Source organism: Elaeis guineensis, chromosome 3 (genome assembly GCF_000442705.2).
Source record: "Elaeis guineensis isolate ETL-2024a chromosome 3, EG11, whole genome shotgun sequence".
Classification (NCBI taxonomy): Eukaryota; Viridiplantae; Streptophyta; class Magnoliopsida; order Arecales; family Arecaceae; genus Elaeis; species Elaeis guineensis.
In genome coordinates this window covers 5,162,006-5,181,703 of record NC_025995.2, presented here as the reverse complement: position 1 = coordinate 5,181,703, position 19,698 = coordinate 5,162,006, and the positions used below count along the sequence as shown (strand labels likewise).

At 37.6% G+C, this 19,698-nt stretch overlaps 2 protein-coding genes across 3 annotated transcripts in view; both read right to left on the bottom strand.

The window, feature by feature from the left end:
* LOC105042272 (photosynthetic NDH subunit of subcomplex B 2, chloroplastic) overlaps positions 1-2,421 on the bottom strand; it is a 3,367-nt gene extending 946 nt beyond the window's left edge. Inside the window, exons 1-2 of the mRNA XM_010919408.4 lie at positions 1,875-2,421; positions 607-1,071 (exon numbers count right to left, since the gene is read on the bottom strand). Of these exons, the coding sequence (XP_010917710.1) occupies positions 607-1,071; positions 1,875-2,330 (921 nt within the window). The 5' untranslated portion in view covers positions 2,331-2,421. The remainder of the gene's footprint in view (positions 1-606; positions 1,072-1,874) is intronic.
* Positions 2,422-3,603: 1,182 nt separating this feature from the next.
* On the bottom strand, positions 3,604-17,875 carry LOC105042271 (T-complex protein 1 subunit theta). Of its 2 annotated transcripts, XM_010919406.4 has the most exons (14): positions 17,841-17,875; positions 17,511-17,758; positions 16,320-16,582; positions 16,080-16,226; positions 15,837-15,998; positions 11,543-11,620; positions 10,049-10,182; positions 7,006-7,078; positions 6,829-6,906; positions 6,598-6,720; positions 6,347-6,441; positions 5,288-5,497; positions 4,058-4,115; positions 3,604-3,941 (listed from the first exon to the last, which is right to left on the bottom strand). In XM_010919406.4, the coding sequence occupies exons 2-14, from the start codon at positions 17,656-17,658 to the stop codon at positions 3,876-3,878; spliced, it is 1,635 nt and encodes a 544-aa protein (XP_010917708.1). In that variant the 5' UTR covers positions 17,659-17,758; positions 17,841-17,875; the 3' UTR covers positions 3,604-3,875. The 2 variants fall into 2 exon arrangements, with proteins under 2 accessions (XP_010917708.1, XP_073109696.1); XM_073253595.1 differs by lacking the exon at positions 17,841-17,875 and having other exon boundaries at positions 17,511-17,799.
* Between the last annotated feature and the right edge of the window lie 1,823 nt (positions 17,876-19,698).

The following is a 19,698-nucleotide window of genomic DNA, read 5'->3' as shown; positions in this document are numbered from 1 at the left end:
TATGGATCAATCATGGAAGTTCTCTATTACATGATAACCATGTCTATATAAATTTGCCATGGCAACACATGGAATGTGCTTACTCTCCATTTTGCCAGATAGACAACCTTTCATATTTTTACGCATCCCCATTTATTAGTGAGGTGCCAACTTACTCGGTATTGATATAGCTACTGATGCACATATATTAATCACGTAGTACATACTATTCCTCTAAAATCTGTCTGCAAGCACAGATTTTAATTGCGATATTTCCCCAAGTAATGCTCTACATCCGGAGTTGGCTTCGCTATTACAAACTGATTGTACGAGACTTTCTAATATATGGTCTCATTGAGGCCTTTTAAGGGTGTTCTACCCATTTTTACCAAAGACAAAAGTCACTCAGTGCTAGTTGCCAATGACCCAGGTTAGAATCCTGCCCTCACTCAATTTGGCCATGCTTCCTCTTGTTGTAGTTCTCAATCTCCACAGAGTAGGTATTAGAAACTAATTACCAAAAGCTTAGACTCTTATTGGTGGTTTATTCTACTTCAATAATTTTAACAGAGAAAAAATGAAGATGAACAGAAACAAAAAAATCCTAGATGAGAAAAGGAGCAATACCTGATCAATAGTTGTATATTTGGAGGGTGGAGTTCTATATATACGCTTCAGTCTCTCCGTTGGAGGTGCAGTATAGACTCGACTAAGCTTGCCCCTCAAGATGGTATACAAATCATCCTCTACAGTCCATGAATCCTTGATCTCCTTGTCATTATCCTTGCTGAAAGCAGAACCCAGAAAGGAGTACCAACTGGGAGGTTCAGGTTCCATAGCATCGTCTGGAGACAAGATACCAAAGCTAGAAGATAGAGGTGGGTAGGCACAGTAGGAGCAGCCCCTGAGACCCTCAACAGCGGAGCCATACCGGCTTTTGAACCTGAGATGGCTCAATATGGCACTTGTGAGCTTTACAGACTCTGCTCCCTTATTCTTTACGACGACTGCAGTTGCCATGCTGAGGGGATAGAGAGAGACAATGTATGTTATATCGAGTGAGCCATCTCCATTTGTGCAGCTCAATTCAACCTGCAAAAGATGGCCAAAGAAAAAGAGGTTCCCACTCAACTCAACTATTTATTTTGCAAAGAGAATAATAATGATGATACAAAGCCAAGCCTCAAAACAGTTTAAATATCAAGCATACTTGACAAAGCCATGGAAAACTAAACTACAACAAGAAGGGCGTAGGACTAAAAGGATCAGATCTCTGCATTCATGAATCGTAAAATGTTGCAAATCTTTCTATCACTCCATGAGGGGCAAGTCTGCAATATACCATGTTCTCTAATGGAACTCCTATCCACAAGAGGGTAATATCCTGATGATACTTACACAGAAGTTAACAAATTATGAGATACACCATGATAAATATGCAATGCTTTAACAAATTCTTGATGATAAGGGTATAAAGAATTACCTAACGGGCGTTAAAGTATCGAAAATCATCCCACGATCTAAGCAAAGGGAAATGACTTTATACATGAAGAAGAAATTTTTGAGCAAATTCAGAGCCTCTAGCAAATCTTTAACCATCATAAATCTTTTTTCTTCTTTTTCTTTTTTTTTTTTTGGGTACTCTCCGAGACAGTCTCTGTGAAATGTTATGCCCTTCTTGTAGCTTTAAACTGTTAAATCTATTTTTTCAATTGTTAATATGAAAATATTCTCTCCGAAAAGCTAAGATCAAGATAAAAGAAAGAAAAGGAAAAAGACTGGCTCAGAATTTTCAAATTCACCAAAAATTACCGAACATACTTCAGAAGAAGAACAATATCTTTCATCAGAAACGGAGCACTATCTGAACAAGCATTGGAACAGGATTTTGCTACCTGCACCGCATCGATGGAATCCGAGTCGGAATCCTTCACGGCCCACTGGGAAGCGCTCCAAGGAGAACCATCAGGATCCAATCTTGATACATCATTGAGAACCAAACCAAGCCCACCTTTCACCGAGCTAGGGGTGCCCGGCCCGCCGGCGCCAACGGTGTGAAGCACCTCCTCGAATCCTTCATCCTTCCAGTAGACCTTTGGCTTGTAGGATGTGATAAGCCCGTCAGGTATACGTAGGTGGAGCGAGCTCCCATTCCTTACTCTCAGCTCGACGGTGGGGACATCGCCGGATTCGGTGAACTTAATTCCTTGCCGGCCAAACTTCTGTTCAAGACTCTGTGGAGGGGCTTGGGTGGTGGTGGTGGTGGCGGCGGAAGGAGAGGAGGAGGATGAGGCTCTGATGGGAGAATTGGGATTGGGCTTGGGGAGATGGAGGGAGAGCAGAGAGGCCATGAGAGACTTCTCTTCTCCCTCCACACATCACAGGGGCCTCATATCTTCACTTCAGGATAGTCTGTGTCCTTGTCTTTATCCAGGCCTCTCCTCACCTCAAATATCAGTTGGCCACTTATAACAATTTTTTTGGCTCGCCTCACCATACCAGGCAACGGACAGCTACCGCAAATATCTTCAAAGTGACGCACTTTTTCTCTTTATAGCAGCCTTTGCAATGCGAACGCCGGTTTTCGGTTCTTACCTAATGGATCACATGAAGAAATATCACATTGGCTTCTTCAGTAAAATCGATTTACGCATACGTAGAATGCCGAAAATATTGGTAATTTTGTAGAAATTGAACAGTTAGCACCTCGAAATAGAGATAAAAATCCTGAGATGGGAATAACCAAGGGGTGCACCCATTGGGTCATATAGCCCAATTTACCAACGAATGCAGCCACAATTTTAACATATAACATACGCTGTTTGTCGACATGCAAAGGACCAAGCATAGGGTGCCCAGATAAATATGAGAGTTGCAAAAGCAAAGGATTATCATATTCCTGAAAATTTGAATAAGCAGCAATGGCAAATTAAGAGCTCAATCACATCAAATTTAGCAAAAGCAATGAAATTTTTGTTAGGGTAAAAATAGTATAAATATTTCCTGTTCAGATTTATCTTCGTATTTGGATCAATCAATCTGAATATAGATAAAAATTTAAAAATTTGATTAATATTCATATATATATTCATAAAAAAAATATAAATATAAATAGACAACTATCTGATTCATATCCAAATATTCGAATCTACATATAATCTTATATAATTTTATATAATATTTAATTATTTTTTAAAAAAATATACGATCATATAAACATATTACTAATTTAATTTATCATCTATTTAATAATATCTTTAATTTTATAATCATAAAATTTAATTATCCAAATTATATCCATAATTATATCCATATTTGTAATATCCGAATTATATCCCAATCTATTTAAGACAAATATGAATATAAAATCTTACATCCGAATAATATTCATACCCGTATTTATATCCATCAAATAAAACAAAAATGGATATAGACATGATGATATCCGATCTGATTCCAGCCACAGATATGTGAAAATGTGCCTTGGAAAAAAATACAGGAAGCCTATGATAATAGAGGGCAAAATCCTTACTGCTTAAAATGGTACCTATTATCAACTACATAGCATAAAAAAAAAATAAAAAATAAAAAAAGAAGGTAAAAAAAAAGGAATACAAAAGCACCAATAATAACACTTAATTTCGCATTCAAAACTGCTGCATGTGTTAAAGAATGAACTATCCCAACCTCGAAGATCTAGCATCGTAATGTGAAACATATAACTGCAAAAATCAGACAAAGGGAGTCAAGAATAAATCGACACTGCAAGTGGTTGGCTTGTCAAGATGCTCATTTACCAGATTTCCCTGGATGGGAAGCAAAATTTGCTACTGTCCTCACCTACTAAAATACATAAAAGTATAAAACCATTACATAGTCAACCCATATGCACATCATTAATCCTCATCCATCCCAGCCGGTGGCGCTCTCTTTGGACCACCTGCTGGTTTTGCCATTATAATCTGCCCAAGGAGCATATGTTTCAATGTCAATACACATGCTGCTAGCTAGAGTAGTCAATAATTGCAACACACAAAATGATACCACAAGGAAACTATGAAATAGGAACAGAGCCCACCTGATCAACCCGGAGAACAGTACAAGCAGCATCTGCAGCATATTTGAGTGCAAAGAATCTGCCCAAAGGATCGGACAAATTTAGTTGACACCTATACAAAGCACCATGCGCTAAAGCTACAAAAATATTCTACTTCAGTACAAGCAGAAAGCTAAGTTCAGAATACACACATAATAGATCCAGTTTTTTAAATTAGAAAGTGAAATAAGCAAACATTAAACGATAGCTGTGAAGGAATATATATAGAGAGTCAATATAAATTATAGAGTAGGGAATTATTCTTCTAGGTAAGTATAAGAAATTTCTATTTCAAAAGCATCCATATGTAGCAAATGTATCTTGCATCAGCTGAAATAATCGATACATGTGGCCCAACAGTCACCTTAAAAATCTTACCAAACTCCGCAATAGCAGCCCTCATGCCTCCCTTGGTCACTTATGGATCACTGTTACATTTAAGAAATGCTGAAGATATCGAACCTCAAATCACACATGAAATATCTTCCAAGGTAAACAAGCACTTTTTTGAGAAGAAGAGGATTCCCCTGCCCACATGCCTAGACAGCACCTCCCATTTACCACAGAGGGCATATTTTTTGAATATAACTACCATCAAGATTTTTCTGACTCAAAGAATAGCTCATTCAGATCAACCAAAGAGATGACAAGACATTTCACTCATAAAGTCCGAACTGATCATGTCTACAGCAACTGGTTATATAAGAAAGAAATGAATCCATCTCCCCACTGAAAGCATCTAAAAGAACAACTTGCTGCCTCTCTCCAAAAGCAGCATCTGTGTATAAAAAAATGTCAATGATTTTTGACATACCAAACTCTAACAATGGTAGGCCCTTTGTGGTCACCTCATGCGCTTAGTTTAGTCATCCGACAATCCCATTTATATATTTAGAGAGTAAATTTGGCACCATTGTGGCGATTGGAAGAATCAATACTGGAAATGCATTCAAAGCCATCCAAATTATTCTAAAATAATTGCATCCATAACTAATTAGGCAATGTCCACATAAATCCTCAATTAACTAAAGAAAAAAAAAAAGCTACCAAGAAATTGCAGTTTTAAGCAGACAGTTAAATTAGCAGATGTTGATTCCATGATGGCATAAAATTTTAAGTTTTGAAAAACATGATTAGGAGAAAGGCAAGAAAACATCTGTAGTGAACCAAAAGAATACTCGATGATTCCAAAACCAATGAGAAGAGGCTCACTTGGTGAGATAGAGGTCCCAGATATTCATGGTTGAGACATCCTTGCAGACACCTTCTTCTAAGTCAATACCGACTTTGGTGTCTCCAGCAGCATGTTCAGCATACAAGGAAGAAATAATCTCCATGGTGTTCAGCCCAGCGTTCTCAGCCAGGGTCTTAGGTACCATTTCAAAGCTTTCCGCAAATTTTGCAATGGCATACTGATCCAACCTGCAAAAAGAGAAGCAAAATCACGAGATGAATTGACAGATTTCAGGACCACCGGCATGTGAAAATTTTCCACTCGCCTTTGTGAATCCACTGTCAAAAAACAAAACAAAAATATAGAATTAATTATTGCATTGGAATTTGCACATAAGAACTTTAAAGAGGGTTTTTCTCCTCTTCGCAAGAAGAGAGACACCACCTCAGGGAGGGAGGATGAGATAATTTATTTGAATCAAGATGCCTTTTGAATCAAGATGCCACCTTAAGCCACAAAAAGTATAGGATTTTGATTTCAGGAGATAGAACAAGAAACAAAATAGGAGAAAAAGAAAATGGAGGAGCAAAAAGTGAGGGACAAGCATGGAGGTCAAATCCATCACAAGAATTTTTGCCCCCATTCAATAGTGGATCTTATTACCACAATTTTTTGGTGTCTTTATCCACATAAAAAAGGCATTTAAAGGACACCAAAAGACCATCCTATAAAACCAAGACCATTGAAATCCTTTTATTTTAAGCTACCATTTAAGGCATATTTTGGCACATCGTTTCCTTACTCTAAACTATGAGTAGGCTTGTATAATGATATAAACATAGCTAACTATTTGTAGTAAATAGTAATTATATTTTATCTGGAGATATCATTATCCTACGTAACTACAAATCAAACATTATAGTGCTAGAAAACTTGGAAATCCCAAAGAATGACTATGGATAGTAACACAAAATAAAACATTTAATAAAAAAGGATAACAAAAAGTAGCATGTCTTGTTAGAGCTATACATTCCATCAGATTGTCAGATTGTCTTTCAGAATATCTAAGAAGATTAGAGCAGAACAATAAATAATACCCTATCTCTTTAAAGGAAAATTCTTTCAACTTTCTTGCCAACTCTATCTCAGTAGCAGCAGCCCCAGGAACTGTGCGACTGTCCCTGCACATTGCCTGTTGAGCAATGGAAAGACTGCATTAGCATAAGTGAAAAAGGTCAAACTTACATAAGATGTAAAACTGCAAATAAGATGTATCACTTACACCCTTGCTTCTCGTTATCTTAAGGATGAAGTTCATACATCAAAGAAACTATATTTCAAGACTCACCTTGTATGTATTAACACCATCATCAACAGCCCTTTCAAGGTCATCTAATATACTATCCGTACTACCTCGTAAGACCACGGTAGAAACCAAGTTTCCACCTTCTTCATTTTTCACAATAGTAACCTATGTAAATAAAAGGCGAGACAATTGATGTTTCAGAAAGCAAGCTAGCCAAAAGAACATTCACAACATTAATAATGATGATGGCTGTTGTAGATATGGCAACAATACCCGAACGCCACCAATTTCTTCCACTGAAACAGAGTCAGCATAACCCAGCTCGTCATGATTTGGTTGGCTAAGTTTCAGCTGTGTTTACAATAAAAGAAATGTATGACTGTGATAGTAAGCACCATCTACTTATATAATTAAAAAGGAAAAAGACTCTCAGGTAAAAAAGAAACTTACAAGAGCTACAGCACCAGTTGTATGGCAAAACCTCCGCAATTCAAACTTTGAGCTAACTTTTAGAACCATGAGTCTGTCCGAGATGGCAGAAATTAGTAAACAATGGCTTCATATATCATCAGATACATACAAGTCAAATCTTTGATGTTTTGCACCCAAAAGAAAAGGCTCTATTCCAGTGATGTCTCATATGAGCCACAAACTCACTATACGTAAATACATGCAAAAATGTCTCCCTATACACAAATAAACCATCTAAGCTCATCACAGGCCCTTGTCTTGCTTAGGTCATCTAGGTCAAATAATCAACAATGCAGAAAGTATAAATCAAAATAAACAGCTAGTTTTAAACATTATAAAACTTTGATAAAATATTCCTTTGACTCATCTACGTAAATGATAACCCCTTTTGTTTTTGTTTTACTTAGTTATTTTCAACTATGAAGTACCCTATTTAACACAAAAAAAAAAGGAATTCTCACAATAATGTAGTTATGCAAGCATGGTATTGTGTACCGGCCCGCCGAGCCAGTACATCCCATACTATACCGTACTGGTGAGGAACCGATTCAGTTCAGGCTAGCTTTTTTGAAAAATGGCCTGAACTAGACCGAACCGATCGGTTCAGTATGATATCAGCCCGAACTGTCCAATACTGGACGGTTTGGTCTAATACGGTGCGGTACGATACCGGTTCGATTTGATTTTTTTTTATTTTTTTGACTATTGGATGAATTTTTTTAATTTTTTATTGCTGATACCGTACTGTACCGACCAAAAATCGGCACGGACCTCGATACCAGTTCCTGAAACCTTGCATGCAAGTGTACTTGCTCAAGTCTAAACAAAATGCACAATGCACAAGCATAACATACATGGTTTAAAGCATGGTTCTTAGAACTATCCTGAACCGGACGGTTTGGGACGTGCCGAACAGGATCGATGGAGAACCGAGACGATTTCGATGGAGAAAATGGCATACGTCGGTGCCGAAAAAGAAAAAGAGGAAAACAAAGGCAGAGGGAGAAAAGAGGGAGAGGTCACCGGAAGTCAGTGATAGCCCTCTACGGCCGCCGAAGGATGGCGGAAGCCGTCGTGGCTCGATTTGCCTGATGGGGTTGTTGCAACGAGTGAGAAAGAGAGGGGAGGAGACAACCAAAAATGTAAGGATGGGACGGTGGAGAGGCCGCCAGAGGTCTCTAGGTGGCCGTCGTGGCCACCGAGCAGAGTAAGCGATGCAGGCAAAGTCGGAGAAGCGATGGGCGTCGATCTTTTTTTAAAGAGGAAGAAGAATAATGAAGCCAGCACTTCGTTTACTAGCTTCACTTTTTAGGATTTTTTTTTTTAAATTAAAAATAATAAAGTCGGCAATCGATTTGCTGGCTTCACTATTTCAATTTTTTTTTAAAAAAAAGATCAAAAACAGTGCAAATCCTTTGTTGGCTTCACTGTTATTGGACTTTTTTAAAAAATCTATGAAACAGGGGCGATCGCCCTTGTTTCACACCACGGAGCTACAGGCAGCGTTTATGCCGCTCGACAGCCATAGCGGCCAACCGGAAGCCCTCTGACGGCTTCTCCAGCGGACCCCCTCTCTCTTTCTCTTCCTTTCTCTTTCTATTTCTCTTCCTCTCTTTCTTTCTCTTCCTCAGAACATCCTTTCCTTTGTCAGTTCGCCCCGATCCGATCTGATACGGAACCATATCGAACCGTGCCGCCGGCCGAACGAAACAGCTACCGGTACCAAAACTAAAAATCTTGGTTTAAAGTTTCAGCAAAAAATTGGAACTTAAGACCAAGACCTTTTAGTCTCGGGCTTAACTGATATTAAAGTAGGCTTGCTTGCTGAAAACAACAAGCTAAATTTAACTTAGATACAAGATTTTGTGCTAATTTAGTCACTTGTTTCTCTGAATCCCAGGAAGCATTATTGTCAAAATCAAGAATTGAATTTAAAGATGATTTTGAGACAATAATATCAAGAGATTTTGACAACTTGTTTTAAATAGCCTAAGACAACCCAATCATGTGGGTTGTCATACTTCTAAACTGCCACAAACAATGTGAAAGGTATATTCGACCATTTTAGTTTTAAATAAGCGCAACCTTTTGACCATGTCACATAAGAAGATACAATAGTAATACACCAAAAGATCCCAGATAATACAATGAACTCCAAAACAAATATTAATTTATTTTGTGACTTGTTTTATCATCTATATTTGCCTAAATTCTTTCACGACATTTGTATTTTCTATAATCTATGGCACAGCTGTGCTAAAACTAAAGCTAAACTGTCCAAACAATCTAAATTCAAAAAGTTTATTTGGCCAGGTGGAAATGAAACTGAAACTAAAACCAAGTTTCTGAACCTTGTTATCAATTAGATTACAATGTAGAAATTGTCATTTGAAAACACAAACATGCATTCAAACATAGGTGCGCAAGGCATAAATATAGAAAATTAAATAGGATCGAGCAAGAAATGACAAGAAGAAATTGAAAACCTGGGATCCAAAGCATGCACCGAGAGAGAGAGAGAGAGAGAGAGAGAGAGAGATGTAAAATACATTAAACCCACACAAACCTCCATACCAATTGATCAACCTCATCCTATGACAACTAAATGAAAAATTATATTTCAAGGCCAAGTATGATAGCACAATAAACTTGCCTGGCACTCAAGAAAATAAAACCTTATAGCATCCAGGTCTCAGCTGAATAATGAAAATAAGACAAACCAATGTATATTCAGTACTAGACTACTAGCTACCTGTAGGACTAACATGAATTTTAGCAAGTAAAAATGATTGGAACATATTTCTGCCAAAGTAATCTATGTATTGAGATTAATCACCAGATTGAAATAAAAAGAAAAACGGAATGGAAGAAACCCAAAGGAAAATTCTTTAAAAAATAAATTTTACTTTATAGAAATTGGGTAACACTGCTCATAATATACCCATCCAAGAGATAATTCCACGAAAATTGTATGCTTGTAAGGTATAAATGACATTTAGTATGAGAAGAAGAGCTCATTTACTTGTAGCGCTCACAAAAATGTAATGCCATGTCTCCAACCGCAGCTCCACTGACAACCACCCTGGCACCTGAGTCAGCAACTGCTTTAATGAGCTCCTCGACTTTGGCTTCTTCAGTTTTTGCATAATTTTCTAGCTGCAAACAGCATTCATATCTTCCATCAACATCAGGTTCCATGCTTTGTAAGTCAACACATCCCACCAATGGCCAACCTCCTCCCATTTTGACACCCAACCCTTCACCCTTCGAACCTCTTTCTCCCCCACCCATCCCCCCTTCTCCCTTTTTCTCCCTCTGCCTTATGCCTCTTAAATTTCTCCCAATCATTCACCCTTCAAACCTCTTTCGCCTCCCCCCCACCCCCCCACCTCTTCTCCCTCTTTCTCCTTCTGCCTTAGACCTCTTAAATTTCTCAAAAGCAAGGTTAACTGGTTTTGCTAACATGTTATGCACATCTGCACATGTACATGTGTCAACATTGGTACATGGGCGAACTAGTAGAGTTGAGGTATCACACCAACATATCCATGAGCATTAAGCAATGCGCTTGACACGATCATATGCATTACACATCGTATGAAGGTAAACACCCACATATCATACCAATGGCCCATTGACGAGGTATGTATCCAAGATATGCACAATATGAATGAGCTCATACTAGGCACAAAAAAGAACATGATATGTTTTAATTTTCCGACAATAGTAAATACATCATTTATCCTATATCTTGGCTTTTTAATACCTTGCCTACCTATATTGACATGCCTTACCATACCAATGACAATATCATATCACAGGTTATCAGTATGTATAGCCTGATAGAGCATCAACACATGAATAATGTTGCTTTGTGACATAAACTATTAATTAGTAAGTAGTTTAATTTTTGGCTTGGAATAATCATTACTATGCAATTTCACGTCTTAATTTTGTTACAACCTCAAAAAATCAAAGCTCAATAATAGGGAATTGCTTAGTTATTAAAGAAAACACAAAGTTAAATGGGCCATTTGTAACTTGCAATAACAGGTGAACGAAAAACAAATTGAGATTTAAGTATCTAATAGAATCACCAATGTATTTAAGAATAACAATCTAAGACTTTCCTAAATTTTGAGAGGCAATTTACAACAAAAAAATTTTAACTACATCAGTGCTGATTGATACATAATAAGCATGTAGTACTTGAAACTTTTCTTACACCTTATATAAATGAAAAAAAAAACTGAAATTACAATAAAACAAAAAAAAAATATAGAAATGGGGGAACAGCAACACACATGAATAATTTTTTTGGTCACAATCAAAGGATGTAAATACTGGTTTTTGTATGAATACTGGTACAGGGAGTACCGAGAACCAATATGGTACATCACTTCACTGACACTTGGTACAAGGGAAATTCCATGTTTCAACTCTTTAAATGTCTGGTATGTTATGCCCCATATGAAGCAGTAAGATTCGGTATATAAATCCTTGGTCAAAATACTACCTGTTCAGCATTGTGAATTAAAACAGTTCCCTTTGTTTCAGTTGCAGATGAATCAACACCTCCAGCAAACACCACAATCTACAAAAAGCATGCATCATCAAAATGAATATGTGAGCAGACTAAGAACCAAAGGAAACTGCTGGGGTGCTTTAAATATCAGAAAATTATGTAAGAGGATTAAAGAGAAGGCAGTTATCTTGTATTCTCATGGTTATTAAACTGCTAGATTCCCAGATTGCCATTTAACCATATCGAGTCTCGTTCATAAGCAGAATACCCCATTTTTTATGCTAAGATAATGAACTGGTGCTCCAACAGAGATAACAGGCTTGGTCCAGAAGAATATGACAACATGCACAACATCAATCCACAAGTTAAGCTTAAAACAGATACAGATACATAAAAGAGGACCATACATGGTTGACTTGCTACGAAACACATACTGTACCACCCTGAAGAATGCAATTAAGCATTACATGTCAGAGCTTGTAATCTAATTCCTACTTATGTCATAGGAAACAAATAAAAGGAAATACAGATATGCAATAGGTTCAGGGGCCCTGACCCAAACCCGTTACAACATGCTGGTGAGTCAGGATTGACCAACCAGTATCTAGCCCACAAACCCAACAGGTCTGGTTAGGTAGGTTGATCGGGTAAATGGGTATGGTCAAAAATTGCCACACTTACCTCAAGGGTAGGTGGGCATGTCAAGCAAGAAGATTCCAATATATACTTCTCTTTGTACCCTAGGAGACTGAGTTCTGTCAAAATGAGGAAAATAATGCTTTTGAATTGATGCCCGCATCTTTTCAAGCAAATATCTATAACATCCTGAACAACTAAGACCCAATTTTCCCATTCAATGACCACCAAATGTGATGATGATTATTAAGAAGGCATGTTTTTGTAGAGCATGGTTGTTAATATCCCATACTAGCATCTCAGACCAATTAAAGAACTCAAATACCATTTTATCAAAACAAAGAACTCAAATCAAGGTAGTCATAGGTGAAAGGCGCCCTTAAGGCGCTTGGGGGGTCTAGTGCCTTGAGGCAAGAGGCACTAGAAAAGCGCTCGCCTGAGTGAAGTAAGGCACTAAAATTGAAAAAAAAAATAAAAAATATGATATATAAATAAATAACAACTAGAGATAACTATTGTAACATAAATTATCACATAATTAACAATTTAAGCATAAAATATATGTGAAACAGTAAAATGCTCAACTAGTTCAAAATAAAGTATATGATAACAAGCCATAGACAACTCTAAATTCATGAATGAAACAGAAAACATAACAAGCTCTAAAATTCATTCATGGAGTCTCATAAATAAAACAGAAAATATAAACAACCCTAAAATGGAATCATATAAATAAAATAAAAAAGATAAACAGTCCTAAAGCCTAAAGTTTATCAATGGAATCATCATATTTAGTTCCTCTTGCATAGTTGTTATTACTTTCATCTTCTCCTCCTTCATTGGATTTTATATACTTCAACATCTTCTTCCGTCTCATCTGAATCAACCTCTATCTCTTTAAAACTAACTTTGCCATACTAATTGACCACTTTACCCCTTATTAGTAATGGAGCCGAGAAGTTAAATGGATGGCCTTTTAAATTTTTACCACTCTTTAACCATTAAAAAAAAAAATTAATCGTAGAGTTTACTGAGGTGTAGTGCTAGAACTAGGCTCGAACCGGCTCAACTTCTGGCTGAGCTTCAGGCCAGGCTTGAAACAGTTCAGACCGGGCTTGGGCCTATTTATAGGACTCATTTGTCTTTCGAACCGGGCCGGACTTGGGTATACCTTTGGCCCGGCCCGAGACCGAACCCAAAGTCCAGCACGATTAAAGCCCGATAACCCACGGTGGATAGCATGCCATGTTATCCATTACGGTAATGCATCCACGATGCATAACATGCCACGTTGCCCCCTATATTTCACCAGTTCTCAATTGACATTGAGGGCACAACGGATCGGGGGGGCGGGGTGGGTGTGGCGTGAAGAAGCTACTGGTGTCGGGGGGAGGGGAAACGAGGGCGAAGGGAGGCGGAGGAGCTACAGGCATCGGGGGGGAGGGGGACCAAGTGCTGCGGCAGATGGGAAGGGCAGGGGGCAGATTGAGATGGAGTTCGCAAAGTGCGAGTGCTGTGGGTTGACGGAGGAGTGCACACTGACGTACATCGCATGGTTGTGGGAGCAACACAATGGGCGGTGGGTCTGTGGCCTCTATGATGAGACCGTCAAGGAAGAGATCTGCCGCATCGGGTGGGGGATTTCCACGGTGGAGGCACTCCACCGCCACATGAGCTTCTTACAGGACTTCCGTTTGACGTCCTCGCCGGCCAACCTGATAAAGATCTAATCGCCGTAATGTGCTACCTCCTCCGACGGAGCCTCGACTCACCGAGGGCTCTTCAGTCCACCCCCGTTAGTCCTTGCAAAAAGGATGACGACCGTGATGATGACTTTGAGATGAAGCTGCGAATGGGCAAAAGAGATGCAAGTGGCGTCGGGCGCGGGGTCGGGCGTGGAGATGCCGTAGATAGAGGGAGGCGGAGCCGCGGTAGGAAAAGATTAGGGCTCGGCTTTTTTATTTTTTATTTTTATTTTATTTTTTTTAAAGATAGGGAAGTTGTTGAAAATTGAGTTGGCCCAATCAGGTTCGAGCCTGAGTTTTTTACAAACTTTCGGGCCTAAGCCCGACAAGTTCGACAAAAAATTTCGAGCCCGACCAGCCCATTTCCAACCCTACTAAGGCGCCTAAGGCAAGCGCCTTGTCTGACTAAGAAAAGCCCTAAAAGGTGCCAAAGACATGCACCTGAGTGAAAGGGCATCGCCTGAAGTATCAAGGGACGATGACATCTTCTAGCGCCTCGCCTGAGCACCTGAGGCGTGCCTTTTGGCGCCTTTAACATCACTGACTCAAATACCAAAAAAATGAACCGGATCATATCTTTATATGCACATATGCATATATATATATATATATATATATATATATATATATATATATATATAATTCTTGATAGCTCACCCAAATTGTAGATCCAAACTATTGACCGTAATTTATATTAAAAAATTGCCTAAAAATCAAAATTTATATTTCTAGATTCCTAACTTATGCATCAAGTTAGAAACAAAAATGAATGATAACAATTGCACTAGTTCAGTAAAATATGTGATACGGCACAAAACTGAATATACACTTTATCAATAATAATCTACATATGCCGCAATAGGTATATTTAGATCCACTAGGTGTTGATGATTCGATCAAAGCAAAACATAGTATCATACCATTTAGACCATCCACTTTGACACCAACTTGAAGATTAGATCAGTAAACACCAAACACATTAATTTTTGTTTGTAGGCACTTTTTATATCATAGAGCATGTTCAACGGTTTGAATCTTATATTTGGATAAACTATTATTGGTTTTGAATGGTTAATCATTTTTCAAGGGGTTAACATAAAGCACATGGTGCAAACTCATACATGTGTTTGATAGGAAAATCTTGAAGTCTAGCATATGCATGCCCGGATTTGAGGCCTCCCATATCATGCTATAAGGTCAAGAGTCTAGTGCATGCTAGAAAGCCTACTACTTAAAATCAACAAAACATGCTAGATCACACCTTTTTGTTATTTCGCTTCATGTTTTTCCACAAGTATCATTGCAAAATAGAAGTCAAAGCTTTATCTTTCTATCTATAGCTAGACTCAAGCTCCACAGGGCTTCTTCCTTGCACATGCATTGCATGCATGGGACCCTACTACGAGTCAGGACTGTAGGGTTTTGTCCCATTCTTCACAAAAAGACTTTTTTGGAACTCACCTACAGACACCTCAACCCAAGGTCTCCCAAAATGCCAAAAAGAACCTCTTAAGGTTGACAGGTAAATTTCAAATTAATTGCACATTATCTGCATCATACAGCAAGAGCATTAGGTTTTGATTGTCTCTAAAAGAAAGTTCTCATAAACTTTTACATGTCTTGCACTCTAAAATGATAAAGTTATGTAGTTTTAGGATGTTATGTGTGTTTCAAGCTTTACGTAAACAAATGGAGATATTAAACCATTTTAATCAATTACTCTAGAGAAGGAAATGATCAAGTGACAGGCATGAATAGTAATTGTTGTGTTTGGCACCCATGCCCATGGCATGATCTCAGACCAATATCACCAGAAAATAAACCACATTTCGAGAACTGCTATATGTGTAACATCAACAAAAAAAAAAAAGCAAAATTAATCAAGAAACTATTATACTATTTACCTTTGCCTTTTCCATTCTCTTTATACTTCCGATGGCATCATTTTTTAGGACCATACCGCGAACAACCGTACAATTGTGCAAGCCACCTCCAAGCAGCTTTGCAACTCGAACATTATCTACATTAAAGTTTGCTGGATTTTTTGGACAGACTTGGATGCATGCCTAACATGCGATAGCAAGTCATTCATAATAACGATAAAACCAACAAAATAATGGATGAGCTCACGTTGTTGAGGTACTCACATCAGCAATAAGAGGACACAAAGTACCCTCTTGCCCAAACTGCTTGCTAGCAACAGCCGCTTTCATTCGAGAAACAACTTCATCTTTGTTTCTCACATCCATGGTTTCTGATCCTTTTTCAACCAACTCATCTAATAGTTCCACGGTCTGATCATTAAGATATAAAATGCACATATGAGCACCATGGTTCTTAGATATATCGAATTAACAGCATTAACATTTCATAAAAGCAGCAAGAACCTTGTTGATTGCTTTTGTATAGCCACTAATTATTTCACTGGGATGCAGCCCCATCCTGATAAGCTCCTCAGCATTTTGAAGGAGTTCACCAGCAAAGGAAATAGCAAGATTAGCTCCATCACCAATCTCCTCCTGTTGGGCCTTTCCTGCCAGCACCAAAATCTTGGCAGCAGGATGCTGGACCTCAAGCTCATTCACAATAGTGGCAGCATCATTTGTTACAAAGCGCTTGTCCAGATGATTGATAACCATTTTATTCATGCCTACACAAATTATTAAAGAATTGATGGATATAACCATAAAATCAACTCATAAAACATCCATAATCAGGCCAAGAATAATCACAGAACACCATCATACATGTGCATCCACACCAAGGATGAAACTGATCGTGAAATTTGGGAAAAAAATCAAAATAGTCATCAAACCTTTTCTGCTGTACATGTCACGAAAAATTCAAGAAAACAACAAATGCAATCTCACAAAACCACCAGCTTTCTTCCCAATCTTCCAGAAAAACAGGAAAGCAATAAGGTACACTAAACCAAAGCCAAGCGTGTAGAAGCAACTAAATTCCATATGAAATGCTTGAATTGGATATTAAAGATCCAGGAACAAATTAAGAAAAATAAACATTTTTCATCAATAATAAACCATTCTCTCCACCGGCCAACCCAACAAAAAGAAAAAAAAGAAAGAAAAGAAAAGCTCCTGAGGCATCAAATCAAGCACAACAGAATTCGTTCACTAGACAACCGAAACGAACAAAAAAAAAAAAAAAATCATGTAAGCTGTTCTCGTCTGAAACTCAAGTTCCACAAGAAATGCTGGGAAAGGAATATATATACAGACCCAAAAAACTAAAGCTTACGGTATCCACTCAGGTTTACAAATAGATGCGCCAAACAACTTGAAAAGATTGTGTTTTTTTAAGAAAATATAATTTACATTATTTGGTACTCGATTCTCCTTTGATTTATTTTCATATCTTCAACTGATTAAAGACAACAGAAACCATGCAGATTACCGCGACAAAGGTGAAACCTAATCACAGAACAACCACAATGCACTCAATAGAATCACTATGAAAGTACCAATGCGACCTCGAAACCACACAAATCACCAGAAGATCAAATCTTGGGCCAAGAAAGTTGAGCATTTAATGAGATTTTAAGCAGTGGAAGCCCTCACCATTGGGGCCGAGGGAGGTGCGAGTGATGACTGAGAGCTGCTTGCAAGCATCGATGTTCTTGAGCACCGCCTCGTCGAGCCCCGACAAGTGCTTGTGCCCTTCCTTGAGCATCGCCTGGATCCCGTACGGCTGCATCTGGATCACCATCTTGCCGTCCACTCCCCTACACGAATCAAATCGAATCGAATCGAGCCGAGACGAAGAAGAGGCAAATCCTAGAACGCCTCAAGAGGCTGCGATCAAAATCCTAGAATCGGCCGTGCACGATCAGAAGCGAAGGAAGGACAGAAGAAGGCCTGGAGAAAGGAGAGGGAGATGAGAAAACCTACCGCCTTGACACTGCCTCACTTGCAAATTGGACGCCGAAGGCGGGGTTTAAGTGCCACCAAAAAAAAAAAAGAGAGAGGAAGCTATCACGGGATCCACACGTGGTGACGCGGAAGGATCCACTCGTTGGGTTCAAGCCACCTGAGGGAATTTTCGCATCTGAGCTGACCCAATTTACTTAGGATGTGTTTGATTATATTTTTTGATTTTTAATTTTTAATTTTTAAAAAAATATTTTTTATTTTTTTAATTTTTATTATTAAGTAAAAATAAAAAAATAAAAAATATGTTTGATAATTACGTTGCTATAAAGCAAAAAACAAGGTTTGGGAATGGCAGATGAAGAGCTAAGAGAAGGGTTCAAGAAAAGAAGGAGAAGGGAGTGGGAAGATGAAGAGCTCGATGAAGGAGAAGGATTCGGACTCTTTACTTTTTAGTTTGACATTTTAGATGTGCGGAAGCAAAAAAAAAAAAGAAAATCAAATTTTAAAAAATAAAATATTTTTATTTTGCATATAAAATAATTATTTTGATTATTTTGATTTTTATTTTTTACTTTTTATAGTATTACTAAATATTGCTTTTTGATTTTTATTTTTTAAAAATTAAAAATTAAAAAAATTATTTTTTCAATGACTAACCAAATGTACCCTTAATTTTTTCTCTAGTGCCAGACATGAGGGTACTTTGATAGCCGTCCATTTTTAACTCGTGCTCCAAAGTCAACCCCAGTTACATAACCCACCAATGATACAATTAAAATTATACTAAATGCTCAATCAATCGTTACATTTGCATGATAGTAGAGGGCAGGAAGTAATAATACCGTGCACTACATGCATCATAGTACACCACACCAATAACGCATCTTGATTTCTATTGGCCCTATGTATTATATGCTTGTCTCACATTACTATCCTATGTATCTCGCGGCTTGTTTTTATGGTGATCGCTAAACATCATCCTTATAAAAATTTTGATTTGGAGCTATCTTTTTTTATAACTTACCCTAAAACATAGGGGTGAAAATAGTATGCATATTATCTATTCGGATCCATTTTCATATCCGAATCAATCTGGATATAAATAAAAATTTGAGGATTCGACTAATATCCGTATCTGCATCCATATTCATCAAAAAAAAAAAAAGATATGGATATGGACAGATAACTATCCGAATATCTGAATGTACATATAGCTCTATATAATTTTATATAGTACTTATTAATTTTTTAAAAAAATATCTAACTATATAAATATATTATTAACTTGATTTATCATCTAATTTTAGTAATATCTTAGATTCTATAGTTATAAAGTTTAATTATCTAAATTATATTCGTAACTATATCCATACTTTCAGTATCTGAATTATATCCGTATCCGTTTAAAAGAAATATGCATAGGAGTTTTTGCATTCAAATAATATCTATATTTGTATTTGTATTCACTAGATAAAATAAATATGGATATGGATATACTGGTATTTGATCCATATCCGATCCAGTTTCAACCCTACTAAAACAACATAACCCTAATATAGTGGACTTTTTGGAAACTAGGCTATCGAAAGTTCTCTTATCGGAATGGTTTGGATAATGGGACCAAGATGGTAGGTTTATATGGATCCATCGACAGAGCTCTCTTTGGTGGCATAGTGGTAGCCTAAAAGCTAGATGTTGGTAATGTTCACTTCACTTTCTTTGATGGTCAAGTATTTTTTAGGATAATCTCTCCCCCATCTAGTCAGACTTGGGTGATAGGTGTGGTCTATGCTAAAATAAATGGTTTATACAGTAGAAAGTTTTGGACAGAGATCTTGCTTGCTCAGTCTTTGGGATAGTAAATCCTTTTACGTAA

Excerpts from the sequence above, each read along its gene's own strand:
- LOC105042271 (XM_010919406.4), bottom strand. The coding sequence starts at position 17,658 with ATGGTGATCCAGATGCAGCCGTACGGGATCCAGGCGATGCTCAAGGAA. Across the intron at positions 16,227-16,319 it reads ATACAAAAGCAATCAACAAG|ACCGTGGAACTATTAGATGA; the intron begins GTTCTTGCTGCT and ends CTTAATGATCAG. Across the intron at positions 6,721-6,828 it reads AAGAAATTGGTGGCGTTCGG|GTTACTATTGTGAAAAATGA; the intron begins GTATTGTTGCCA and ends TTATTTACATAG.